The 14584-nt window shown below is 41.4% G+C and overlaps 1 protein-coding gene across 1 annotated transcript in view; it reads right to left on the bottom strand.

Annotated features, from left to right (window-relative positions):
• The window catches only part of LOC121567802 (cytoplasmic dynein 2 heavy chain 1), a 176424-nt gene that overhangs the window by 86407 nt on the left and 75433 nt on the right, over positions 1-14584 (bottom strand). Inside the window, 4 exon segments of the mRNA XM_045220180.1 lie at positions 7651-7770; positions 7927-8090; positions 9502-9625; positions 9868-9966. Coding sequence (XP_045076115.1) covers positions 7651-7770; positions 7927-8090; positions 9502-9625; positions 9868-9966 — 507 coding nt within the window.

Below are 14584 nucleotides of genomic sequence, written 5' to 3'. Positions count from 1 at the left end.
CATTATGGGTAAGGGTCATAGGTCCCATGTGGGGGGTCGTAAGGGACAATGGTCACAGAATAGAGATTTTGGGGAAAAATCTCTTAGGTGTTAAACGGCTGTTGTTCGAACGGGAAACTATTTGGCGAGATGTAGTAAAGTTATAAATCAAATATATGTTGACGGAGTATAATTAATTAAGGTAAAAGACGATTAAAATTAAATGAAATGTTTTGGAGCGATCTATTTAATAAATGTATGGGCATGTGTTTAATTTTGCGACATTACACTACAGAACGGGGGAGTTGGAGTTTATGGCATGAGATTAGGGAACGTTTTGTTTTACGGCACTAGACGGCATCACGATGGGATGCTGCAACTCAAGCATGAGGTTAAAATGATATTTGCGCATGCGTGGGATTCTGTAAAACAACACATTGGTTAAACTGCAGGGGGAGACAGAGGAACACAGACGACGGAACAAATACGCATAAAGAGATTTTAACACGAATCTTAGAAGTTTACACGGCGGTGGGTTAAGATGAAACTTGTTTTGGGACCTATTGAATTTATAAATTAAATATATGGTACGGATTATAATAGAGTGAATTAAATAATTAAATGACGGATTAAAATCAAAATGTTTTTGGGCGATCTATAATTAGTCCTGAGTTAAAGTTTTAGAGTGAATGTAGAACGAACGAATATTGAATGGTTGGAAACACTCAGTGATGGCATTAACTATTAAAAGCTGTTTCTGTGTCTTTGTCCCTTGTCATGAGAGACAGGAGAGAGGGGAGCGAGGAGATACAGGAAGTGATCACGTGACGCGGTGGAGGGATCAAGTCATCAAACAGGTTACTGTTACAAGATATGTGAGTTTATGACGATTTTGCATGGGCTTGGCAAATACTATTTCATTAAAAAATTGCATTTTGGATGCTCTGTGTATCACTGGCATTTGATGGGAATTGTATAATTCATTGAAGGGTTAAAAGCTTTGTTTTTGGGATTGCTTTGGAGTTGACTAATTTACTTGCATTTGATGGGTTGTGGTAATATAGTCAACACTAATGGATAAATTGGGGACATAGGATATAGGAATAAAAATTGGTTTTAATTATTCATGATTTTTAATGGACTTATTGGGATTTATTTGGAGTTGTTAGGTTATATTAAGAATTACAGGGAAGAAGGCTACATAACCTATATAGTTTAAAATAGGATAGTTCACAATAAAGGAATAGAAAGGCTTGTTACAATGGGGTAAAAATATCAGGACTAGGAAAGTCAGTACACCGGTTGATATAGTGCATAGTGGTAATCCTTTAACTAAAGTGTTGCTAGGGTATCCGGCAAGTGAAACAAAAAGTTGCCCTTCATTCTCAAACAGAAATTGATAAAATATGTCAGTGATAAGATAGGTTTAAAAAGTAGAGCTTAGGGAGGTTTATTCTCAGCTTACAATAATCATCCAGGAGTGATTATTGCATCAGAAATATAGATTAATAATAGATAGGGTACCAGCAGAAACAACGATGAAGATGAATTCAAAACTCCAGAAGTAAGAAGAACCGACATGTCTGGAAACGAAGAGAAGGAGGTTCAGAAAGATGAAGATGAAGAGAAGAGAAGATGATGAAGAAAAGGATCCCAACAATATGAGATGTCTGGAATGTGAAGGAGAAGGGGAAGTTAAAGAAGATGAGTGATGATGAAGAGGTTATGCATGGGTGGATATGACTCTGTGATCAGAGGGAAGTGGCAAGAGAGGAAAGAAGAAATGGATACTAGAGATTTGATCTCTGATGGAAGTTGAAGATGAAGAAAGCGATGAAGATTTGGAGATTAAAGGTGCTTTATTTTCAAGAGGAGTTTGTCCTACAAGGACTGGCACAGAAGATGATGGAAGATGATATTTCAAGAACAGAACTTAGAAGATAACCTTTTGAAGAATACTGATAGGTCCACAACGAGAAGAACTGGACGAAGAAAACTCAATCAAATACAACTTATAACTGGTGGTGGAGAAGAAGAAAAGTATGAAGAATCAGAGTGAACCAAATCAACAATCACTGTTACAGCTTCAACTGAACAATATCAAATGCAATTGTACCAGCAAAGGGGTACCAGATGTTCCCTATCCACAGCAACAAGTCAGGAGGAAACAAGAGAACATTTTTAAGGAAGATACAGGAGCAAGTGAAGATCACCTGTTCTCCAGGTGAACACTAAATATTCTAGAGTGCCTAGAATATCCAGAAGGGGGGTATCAGCTGATAGCATCGATTAGAGAAGAAGAGAAAATAGCCAACAATTGAAGTAAAAACAACCGACCATTAGAAGTGATAGTGAATAGGGGAAAAACTTATCTGGGTTCAGCCTAAAGAGGTTAAACATATCACTCTGTAAAATAAACTAATTAGGTTAGGATAGGGATTTGAGGTAGTAAAACAGTTTACTCTTCGGGGAATCAATTGAGCTCTGCTATAGAAGTCAAATAGGAATTACAATAGACATACTAATATTAGGACAATATATCAAGGATATTGTGGGAAGAGATGCATGGTGTAAATTGAAGTGTTCAATCAGAGGCACACTAGACGACTGACTGTCTGGTAGAATATTTTAAGAAGTAGGGTTTTTGGGAATCATTTGCTTAAAAGATAATATCATAGGAAGGATGATAATGTATTAGATTGCCTGTTAGACAATCTGTCTGGGAAAAAACTTAATAGGGGTGACTGTTATTTTGGGTTACATTCTTACATTAAGAGATTTGAGGTTAGGCTAAAAGGTGTTTAGTCGTTTTGCCAAGTCTGTGTAAAGGAGTCAGGAGCAGGTGGGGGAATTCCCAATCACGTATTCTAAAAATTGGTGGGGAAGGAATTTTGTCAATAAATCAGTGGAAAAAGGTTTGTTTAAAGGGTAGGAGAAGATTAGATTAAAATAAGTTAGGAGAACTAGGGGTGAAGGAACTCTGAGACAGTGAGCTAAGTTCAAAGTTAGTAGTAAGAGAGAGAGAGAACAGTAATGAATGACACTTTAGAATAGGAAGATCAAGGTAATTGTGGGTACTTTTTGTTATAATCAAAAGGTTTAAAGTTTAGAGGTAGAACTGAAAGGGGGAAAAAGTGACACTAATGGTGATGGATGGAAGTACAAGTAAAGAGTTCAGAGCTTTGGGATGAGGTAGTAACAATAATGACATCACCACGTGAGTCTATTAAAACAACAGTGAGAAGTAATTTAACTCTTTCAACATTGATAGTTATTAAAGCCATAAATATAGCGCATTTGATTATAAGGGTCCAGCATCAATTATAGGGGGAAAATACTGTTATTAGAGTTAGGATAATAATAATAATAATATGCCATTTAGGATGATGACGTTTCTTTCACAGAGAGAGAGAGATAATTAGGGAGAATAAGTATTGTTAGCAGGATCAGAAGTAGAAGCTGTTGCACTTAGTCAAATAAGGGATTATTTTGTGTAAGGTTACAGATAAAGATCAGGGAGAATATGTGTACTTACCTAGTGAAAGCATAGAAATTTGTTCCGGTTAAGAATTATGGGTTAAAGGGCTATGTAATTTATAAGGTGATGCTTATAATGGAAGATTTGAAGTCTGTAAAACTTTCTACAGTCACAGAGGGAGTTAAGGATAAGTTTATTACAGTAGTCACTCCAACAGGGAATAATCGAATAGGATGTTGGTAGTTTCCCACTAGAGGGAATTAAGGGTTTTAATTCATCAACTAAATCAACAACGTTAACGGTAACTTTGGGAAGGGATTAATGATACGATGGTAATAGCAAATGTAGGAAGGATGACAACAACTTTTCTGAAATTAAAGGAGGCAGCAAGAGAGACTCAGGGGTTTAGGTTACGACGAATAGGGTTAAAGAGCAGAGCAGATAGTAGTAGAGAGCAATATAGATTAATCTGAAACGGAGAAGAGAGATTCATCATGGAAGCTGCAGGATGGGGTCTTTTGATTTTGATGACAGAGGGGGGGGGCATCTGATCAGTGCTGCTCGTTCCTCTGTTGTGGAAATTAGAGATAGATTAACTCATTCTGTAAGAATCAGTGAGGAATCTTGAGGGTTGATGTCTGTTGGGGATGCCAGCCCAAGACGTGTTGGACGGTTGCGCAGCCTCTAGCGGGTCTGGGTCAGGGTTATGCTTTGTCATGACTGTGGTATCGGCAACAGTCATTGACAGATAACATAATGTAGTTGTCAGAACAGTAGGGTTTAAGTGTTCTGGGGTAAAGGGATTACCCTATGGGAATTGTTAGATGGAAAGTAAGGTCAGGTAACAGTGGAAACCTGAAGTATTCAGGTGAAACATTGAGGGCTAAAAGTTATTGTTGTTATAATAAAACATATGAGGTAAGGGGTATGTTTATGGGAATATCAGAGGGTGATGAGTATAGTATAACTTTGGATAAGTATGACTTTAAGGGTAGTAATGACAAATAATAGGTTACTTTTTATGTACCAGGTAGTAGAAAAGCAGGACTTTGATGGTTAAACGATTAGCTTTTGACTGACAGTGTGACTATGGGAATTTTAGAGATATTTGGTGGGTTTGTGATGATAGAGTACATTCTGACCCTATGGAGATTTGAGAGGATTTGGTTGCAAGATCAGTTAGGCCAGTAGGGGCAGTGATGGGTCAGATTTTAGTTTCAGCTTTGATAACACTGTGTGATGTTTGTACTGACTTTTGAGAAAGTTATGATATTGAGATAGGTTGGAGAGTGATGCCTGGAGACAACACTCAGATGCCGTTGTTGATTGTTTCTGATCTGGACGAAGATGGACGAGTGGATCTAGATGGACTACTGATGGATAAATATCCTTTTTCATTATTTGATCATTAAAAAAAATTTTTTTCCCAATATTAGTGTGATGTTTAGTATGATTTATGAATCAAGGGGGGAATGGGTTTATGTGATTCATGCATCATTTATATATCAGTTTTATAGTCTTAGTGGATATTGATGTTTAATTTGAAAGTGGTTGTTTTGCAAAGGATACTGTTTGGTCGTTTATTTTCTTGTCATTCCAGAAGCATTTGGGAGAACATGTGGAGATTGGAATACTCAAACAAAGACAATATGAAGGGACAATATGACTGGAGGAGATGAAACAAGGAGGATGTGGCTGATTCCATCATCAACAAGTCCATTGGAAGAGGACACTACAGGGAGAGGAAGTGTAGTGGACTACATTCCAGTGTCTGCAATGAAATATAGACATATTTGATGTGTAATACATAATTGTGTCATATTCTTAGGTATTGATTTTAGTAGAATGATGTTTGATGTTATTGAATGCAGATGAGGATCTTAGATGCTTTTGTTTATTTCGATGGGGTTTAGGGACAGAAGGTCTAGGAAGGGAGAGATTCATTGTACGATTCGATGGGTTGACCAGTCGTACAATGGATATTTATGGATAGGATTTTGTTTACATGTGTATTTAATTACATCATAGTTTCAAATGCATTTACATGGTTAATGAGGTTATCTGGAGTACCGACGGTGGTTGCCTGGGGCAGAGGGACCGTGAGAGAATTTTACTGTCTTGATTGATATGGATGGATGGCTGCTGGACAGTTTTTCGCTCTTACACTCCATAGAGATTTCTTCATATGTCATAGTAATGTATTCACACTTCATAAACAGGTATTTCATAGAAAGGTATTTACACTCTAGAGGAGAATGTGTTTGGTTTAATGTTAAAGATACTCAATGAGATAAATGGTTGATCGTCATAATCTTATTCTGTTTGTTTTCGAGACGTTTATTTCGTCTCGAAAGGGGGGAATATCGTATCTGAAGATTATGCCTTTGTTAAATGTTTTTCATGACGAAATGGAATGTTGGTTATGTTAGTAGCACAAGACAATGGTTAGTATAATGTAACATATAATAGACAGGAAGTGTATTGTAAACTGGCCAGAAGAGGGAGCCCATCTTGTTGCATTGGTTATAAATAGGGGTACACGAAGAAGATAGGACAGAGCAGACATTAGAATTGGAGGACACTGCTCTCCGGACCACGCGTGTCTGTAAACTCATGCTGAAGCTTGTGGTCTGAATAAACCTTATGATCAATGTTCAGTATGAGCAGACTCCTTTTGTTGACAGCAATGATGACCACCATTCATCATATACTACAGTGTTCTGACTGAAGGGAATGAGAAGTGGACATTTTGTGCATAATGAAGAAGTGGAATGATTGATTTCAAATGGTAGTGAAGGATGTCAGAATATCTAATCAGATATATTATAGCTACACTGAACAAAAATATAAACGCAACATGTAAAGTGTTGGTCCCATGTTTCATGAGCTGAAATAAAAGATCCCACACATTTTCCATACGCACAAAAAGTTTGGTGCACAAATTTGTTTACATCCCTGTTAGTGAGCATCTATCCTTTGCCAAGATAATCCATCCACCTGACAGGTGTTGCATATCAATAAGCTGTTTAAACAGCTTGATCATTAAGGCCACTCTTAAATGTGCAGTTTGTCACACAACAATGCCACAGATGTCTCAAGTTTTGCAGGAATGTCCAACAGAGCTGTTACCAGAAAATGTAATGTTCATTTTTCTACCATAAGCCGCTTTCAACATCGTTTTAGAGAATTTGGCAGTACGTCCAGCCGGCCTCACAACCACCAACCCAGGACCTCCACATCCGGCTTCTGCGCAAACTGTCAGGAACCGTCTCAGGGAAGCTCATCTGCATGCGTTGTCCTCACCAAGGTCTTGACCTGACTGCAGTTCGGTGTCGTAACCGACTTCAGTGGGCAAATGCTCACCTTTGATGGCCACTGGCACACTGGAGAAGTGTGCTCTTCACGGATGAATCCCGGTTTCAACTATACCGGGCAGATGGTGTTGTGTGGGCGAGCGGTTACCTGATGTCAATGTTGTGAACAGAGCTGGCATAAGCTACGGACAACGAACACAATTGCATTTTATCGATGGCAATTTGAATGTACAGAGATACCGTGACAAGATCCTGAGGCCCATTGTCGTGCCATTCATCTGCCGCCATCACCTTATGTTTCAGCATGATAACGCATGGCCCCATATTGCAAGGATCTGTACACAATTCCTGGAAACAGAAAATGTCCCAGTTCTTCCATGGCCTGCAATACTCACTAGACATGTCACCCATTGAGCATGTTCGGGCTGCTCTGGATCGACGTGTACGACAGCGTGTTCCAGTTCCCGCCAATATCCAGCAACTTCGCACAGCCATTGAAGAGGAGTGGGACAACATTCCACAGGCCACAATCAACAGCCTGATCAACTCTATGCGAAGGAGATGTTGCAAAATGGTGGTCACACCAGATACTGACTTATTTCCTGATCCACACCCCTACCTTTTTAAAAAGTATCTGTGACCAACAGATGCATATCTATATTCCCAGTCATGTGAAATCCATAGATTAGGGCCTAATGAATTTATTTCAATTGACTGATTTCCTTATATGAACTGTAACTCAGTAAAATCTTTTATATTGTTGCATGTTAACGTTTATATTTTTGTTCAGTGTACTTCCACAAGTTATTCCTCTCTACAGTGACTAAGTGTGTGTGGATTGCATAAAGACTAATCTAGCGTGACTGGCTGTGTGTGTACCTCTAACAGAGACTCCTCTAGCATGGCTAGCTGGATCTTCTTGTCCTCCTCTTGCTGTAACAGACGGGTCTTCTGGGTCTCCAACTCCGGCTTCTCCTGCTGGATGGTCAGAGCTAGGAGCTAGTACACACAGACACAATGGATGGTCTGATTAACCGAATGAACACCAGGAGACAGTCACAGTGTACAGTAATAAAGTAACTGTGTGTATGTGTGTGTGTGTGTGTGTGTGTGTGTGTGTGTGTGTGTGTGTGTGTGTGTGTGTGTGTGTGTTACCTGTCCCCGTAGGCCGGCTCTGGTGGTGGTGAAGTTGACCTCAGTGACGACAGAGGCAGCGTCGGGGGGGATGAAGGGGGAGGGGTTACGTGTGGCCAGGAACAGACGGAACTCCTCGTTATAATCTATCACCTTATCACCTATCTGAACCACGTACCGCGGACCTGGAGGTATGGAGAGAGTGAGAGATAGAGAGAAAGAGAGAAAAAGAAGGGTTAATCCAGGACTTACATTTCATGGATATAAACTCTGCCTCTCCTCTGCATTGCAGCACACCCTGCTCCCTCCCGCTCTGTCTCCCTCTCTCCCTCCCTCCCTCTCTGTCTCCCTCCCTCCCTCTCTCCTCCCTCTTTTAGTTCCTCCTGTCCTCCAGTGGATGGCTGATCCCCTTCGTTTCCTTCCAGTGGATTCACAACCCTTTAACCAACACCCCTCTGCCTCTCTTCCTCTCCTCTTTCACACTCTCTTCCTCTCTTCTTCTTGCCTTTTGAATAAATGAGTGTGTTAAAACACATGTAGCGTGTAATATGGTAATAGCATGGCATGTTTAAGCTGAAACTTGAAAACACACACACTTTGTTCATGTGAGTGAGGAAGACTAACCAATGTGAAATGTACCAATGTCATCACTAATGGTTGTATTAGTATGGAGTTGGATGGGGAGTCAGGCTTTAAACACTTAGATGACTCATGGATGTCTGGGGTCTTTGGGCACTATGGTAACCGCTGAATGCTGGGAACATGAGAACTTCCTGTACCTGAGTGTCTCTCTCTCCTCCCCCTCCTTCCTTCCTTCCCTCCCTCCCTCCCTCCCTCCCTCCCTCTTCTCCTCCTCCTCCCCCTCCCTCCCTCCCTCCCTCCCTCCCTCTTCTCCTCCTCTCCCCCTCCCTCTCTCCCTCCCTCCCTCTTCTCCTCCCTACCTCTCTCCTTTCTCTCCCTCCTCCTCCTCCTCCTCTCCCTACCTCCTTCTCCTCCCCCCTCCCTCCCTCCCTCCCTCCCTCCCCACCTCTCTCTCTTTCTTCCTCTGCTCTTCCACACCTCACCCTGTCATCATAGTGTGTGTAGACTCACCCTGTCATCATAGTGTGTGTAGACTCACCCTGTCATCATAGTGCGTGTAGACTCACCCTGTCATCATAGTGTGTGTAGACTCACCCTGTCATCATAGTGTGTGTAGACTCACCCTGTCATCATAGTGTGTGTAGACTCACCCTGTCATCATAGTGTGTGTAGACTCACCCTGTCATCATAGTGTGTGTAGACTCACCCTGTCATCATAGTGTGTGTAGACTCACCCTGTCATCATAGTGCGTGTAGACTCACCCTGTCATCATAGTGTGTGTAGACTCACCCTGTCATCATAGTGTGTGTAGACTCACCCTGTCATCATAGTGCGTGTAGACTCACCCTGTCATCATAGTGTGTGTAGAGTCACCCTGTCATCATAGTGTGTGTAGACTCACCCTGTCATCATAGTGTGTGTAGACTCACCCTGTCATCATAGTGTGTGTAGACTCACCCTGTCATCATAGTGTGTGTAGACTCACCCTGTCATCATAGTGTGTGTAGACTCACCCTGTGCTATCAGGTCTCTCCTCAGTAGTGGGTAGAGTACCGGCTCCACTCCATCCATCTCCTGGATGATCAGAGTTTTCCCAAAACGCACAGCCAGCTCCAGGGACGTGATGAAGTTAGGGTCCTGGAGGAAAACACACAGAGAGGAGGGGTTCTGATAACAGAACCACTGCCTGGTGTGATGCCACAACTGGTTTCATAACTGGTTACATTATGACTAAGACAGCTTTTGACTGACATGTCACAACTGTGTGATGTGAGTTCACAGTACCTGTTGGTTGACTGAAATCTGTGCTAAGCGTGTCTCTGTATAAGTGACAGGTGTGATGCATGAATGATTGACAGGTGTGTGTGTGACAGGTGTACCTGCTGGTTGATGACCTCGAGGCGATGCTCCTTCAGGTGAGTATGCAGCCACTCTGTAGCCCGAGAGGAAGGATCAATGAGGAACGGACACGCAACACTCTGAGAGACAGAGAGAGAGAGAGAGAGAGAGAGAGAGAGAGAGAGAGAGAGAGAGAGAGAGAGAGAGAGAGAGAGAGAGAGAGAGAGAGAGAGAGAGAGAGAGAGAGAGAGAGAGAGAGAGAGAGAGAGAGAGAGAGAGAGAGAAGAGAGAGAGAGAGAGAGAGAGAGAGAGAGAGAGAGAGAGAGAGAGAGAGAGAGAGAGAGAGAGAGAGAGAGAGAGAGAGAGAGAGAGAGAGAGAGAGAGAGAGAGAGAGAGAGAGAGAGAGAGAGAGAGAGAGAGAGAGAGAGAGAGAGAGAGAGAGAAAGACAGAGAGTGAACACAAGAGAGAGAGACATAAGTGATGAGTCCTGCTTCCATTTATTTTCCTATCTATACACACTACTGGTCAAAAGTTTGGACACACCTACTCATTCAAGGGTTTTTCTTTATTTTTACTATTTTAGTAGAATAATAGTGAAGACATCAAAACTATGAAATAACACATATGGAATCATGTAGTAACCAAAAAAGTGTTAAACAAATCAAAACATATTTTATATTTGAGATTCTTCAAAGTAGCCACCCTTTGCCTTGATGACAGCTTTGCACACTCTTGGCATTCTCTCAACCAGCTTCATGAGGTAGTCACCTGGAATACATTTCAATTAACAGGTGTGCCTTCATAAAATTTAATTTGTGGAATTTATTTCCTTCTTAATGCCTTTGAGCCAATCAGTTGTGTTGTGACAAGGTAGGGGGGGTATACAGAAGATAGACCTATTTGGTAAAAGACCAAGTCCATATTATGACAAGACAGCTCAAATAAGCAAAGAGAAACGACAATCCATCATTACTTTAAGACATGAAGGTCAGTCAATACGGAAGATTTCCAAGAAGTTTGAAAGTTTCTTCAAGTGCAGTTGCAAAAACCATCAAGCGCTATGATGAAACTGGCTCTCATGAGGACCGCCACAGGAATGGAAGACCCAGAGTTACCTCTGCTGCAGAGGATATGTTCATTAGAGTTACCAGCCTTAGAAATTGCATCCCAAATAAATGCTTCACTGAGTTCAAGTAACAGACACATCAACTGTTCAGAGGAGACTGTGTGAATCAGGCCTTCATGGTCGAATTGCTGCAAAGAAACCACTACTAAAGGACACCAATACGGCCCAGTACATTACTGGGGCCAAGCTTTCTGCCATCCAGGACATCTATACCAGGCGGTGTCAGAGGAAGGCCCTAAAAATGGTCAAAGACTCCAGCCACCCTAGTCATAGACTGTTCTCTCTGCTACCGCATGGCAAGCGGTACCGGGAGCACCAAGTCTAGGTCCAAAAGGCTTCTTAACAGCTTCTACCCCCAAGCCATAAGACTCCTGAACAGCTAATCAAATGACTACCTGGACTATTTGCATTTGGTTCCAACTGCTGTGTCTTTGTGAGTCGTGGTGTGGGTGAACGGATGATTTCCGCATGTGTATTTCCCACTGTAAAGCATGGAGGAGGAGGTGTTATGGGGTGGGGGTGCTTTGCTGGTGACACTGTCTGTGATTTATTTAGAATTCAAGGCACACTTTCTGCAGCGATACACCATCCCATATGGTTTGGGCTTAGTGGGACTATCATTTGTTTTTCAACAGGACAATGACCCAACACACCTCCAGGCTGTGTAAGGGCTATTTTACCAAGAAGGAGAGTGATGGAGTACTGCATCAGATGACCTGGCCTCCACAATCCCCGACCTCAACCCAATTGAGATGGTTTGGGATGAGTCGGACCGCAGAGTGAAGGAAAAGCAGCCAACAAGTGCTCAGCATATGTGGGAACTCCTTCAAGACTGTTGGAAATGCATTCCAGGTGAAGCTGGTTGAGAGAATGCCAAGAGTATGCAAAGCTGTCATCAAGGCAAAGGGTGGCTATTTGAAGAATCTCAAATATAAAATATATTTAGATTTGTTTAACACTTTTTTGGTTACTACATGATTCCATATTTGTTGTTTCATACTTTTGATGTCTTCACTATTATTCTACAATGTAGAAAATAGTAAAAATAAAGAAAAACCCTTCAATGAGTAGGTGTTCTAAAACTTTTGACCGGTAGTGTATTAAGATAGATGCAGATTTTTTTTTTCTCTGGGGAGAATCTTTGAGGCCCAGTACAGTCCTCTCTCACAACTGTCACAGTGATTGGCCAGCGAGGTATTGGCTGTCTGGATTCAGGGCAGCCAGACACCAGACAAAGGGGATGAAATCTCTCTTTTATCCTCTATTTATTGCCGCCTTGCTTTAGCCTTTTCTCTCTTTCCATCTCTCTAAACCATGTCCTTTTTGTTCATCTTCCCCATCCCTCCTTCTTTATGATCCTCTATATTTGTTCATTCATCCTTTCTCCCTCTCCCTCTATCTCTATGTAGAGTCATATATGCTTTATAAGTGGTGTGATTGAAAGTTATGTAAACTGCAATGCCTTTCTTTACAGTCTCCCAGGGCTGAAAATCACACATCTGACATATCTGCTGTGATGGTCCATCCTATACACTCTCTATCAGACCTAGCATAGAGAAGTTTACCAGTAAATTACCAGAATTTTGGTATCTTTCAAATATTTGATGTAATCTATCACAAGACATCCAGTGGCCCTTCGGGGTACTTCAGATGATCACAGATTTCTGTAATAGTCTCTGTCCCTCTGTGCGGCTTTATCACATGTCAAATATATGAAAATAACTATCGAATGAATAGAATGACAAAGCTGTAAAACTTTAACCTAAATATAAACCAATCAACTTAGTGAATATACAACTGGTGTTTAATATGCGGGTTTCGCATTAAATATTTTTTTGTCAGTAGTAGTGAGTAGTGAGTAGTGAGTCTACAAACCACTTGCATTTTGTTGCCTTAAAATTAAATCTCAAAAGGGAATACATTTGTTTGTTTTTATCCTACTTATCCATATAACCTACTCCACATTTTCAAAGTGAAAGAAAAATTATAGAAAGTTTCCCCCCAAAACAATTAACGAAGATGTCTTAATTACGTATGTCTTTACACCCCAGGGTTTATACTTAGTGGATACGTAGCACCTTTGGCAGACATTACAGCTGTCAATCCTTTTTAATAAGATTCTATCAACTTTACACAACTCTTAGGGCAACATTTATCCAACGTGTTTGTCAAAATTGCTCAAACTCAGTAAATTTGGTTGGGAGTCATTGATGGACAGCAATATTAAAATCTCGTCTGATTTTCATGCAGATTTATGTCAGCACTGAGACTGAGACTAATGTGTGTGGACATTTTGATGTCATTTTTCATTCACTTTGAAAATGTGGAGTAGGTTGTATTGATCGGTAGGAAAGTAATCTAATTTAATCCATTTTTAGATTTCATTTTTAGGCAACAAAATGTGAATACTATGCAAAGTAGACTTTCACTAAAGCAATGCATGCATTTGTTGTCAATGTTTTGCGTCAAACTGGTGGCAGTTCTGAAAAAAGTCAAAAGTTGGAAGAGTTGCAGAGTTAATTGAAAATAATGCTATTGTTGATTAGATGTTTTATTCATTAATTAGGCTGTTTTCTCTTGAACCATATGGTCTATCCACTAGACACTCATAGACAATATGGACACAGATAAATTAATGCTATGTATGAACTTCTTTTTTTGTTTGTTCTTCAAGTATAAATTACCAAAGTTACGATAGATTGCCATAGATTTTTTGTTAATTACCTAAACTACTGACGATTCCGGTAACTTTGGTAAATTACCGGTAGCTTTGCAACCCTAGTTTTGACAGAGTAATCTACAGAGACCACTTCACTGCTAGCATAGCCAGGCCCAGGCAGAAAGAGTGTATTATGAATCGATGGAGACATTCTCTCCAATCCAAGCTGATGGCTGTTCTAAACAGTATTGGGGTCTGTGGTTCCTGTGATGTGGAAGGCAGAATTGGTCTTTATAAAGGGGCTAAAATAAGCTCTCATCAACACCTCCTCCATTGGCTGGACTGACAGACAGGCCCTCTTTACTCAGGAGGCCTGGAGGGAGGGGGGAGTAGGGGAGACAAGGGGGAGAGGGGAGGGAGTGGGGTTGGGTGGGGGGGGCAGAGGAGACAGGGAGAAGAGAGAGGAGTAAAAGACGGGAGGGAGAAAGAGGAGTGGGAAGCAAGAGTGACGGAGAGTGGCGGTTGAGGGGGTGTAGGTGGGGGAGTGACGGTTGACGGGGTGTAGAAGGGAGAGTGAAGGTTGAGGGTGTGTAGGAGGGAGAATGAGGGTGGGGGGGGTAAACAATGGCAGAGTGGGTCTCTTACTGAAAGAACTATGTAGTGACTTGCAGTAGGGGAACAGTAGAAATGGGGACCCATTTAGAAACAGTTATTACGTGTTCTACAGGCTGTGTGGTTCTTGGTTATGCAACTGTTTCCTGCATCAGGTGGGAAAGACAGACGTTAACAGGTTGATCTCTTACACACCACAGCCACAGATTGCTCCAGAGACTGTGTGAGGCTAAAAGAGCCCCGATTACACTTGTCTTTTAGAGTGTAATTCTCTCCGCAAAGCAAAGGCCACTCATTCAGAAGAATGACAAGGCCGGGTGAAGCCACACACACACACATGCACACTAAGCCCTATTGGAC

Source organism: Coregonus clupeaformis, chromosome 6 (assembly GCF_020615455.1).
Source record: "Coregonus clupeaformis isolate EN_2021a chromosome 6, ASM2061545v1, whole genome shotgun sequence".
Classification (NCBI taxonomy): domain Eukaryota; kingdom Metazoa; phylum Chordata; class Actinopteri; order Salmoniformes; family Salmonidae; genus Coregonus; species Coregonus clupeaformis.
The sequence above is the reverse complement of the archived record's forward strand: the minus strand, read 5'-3'. Positions and strand labels throughout refer to the sequence as shown.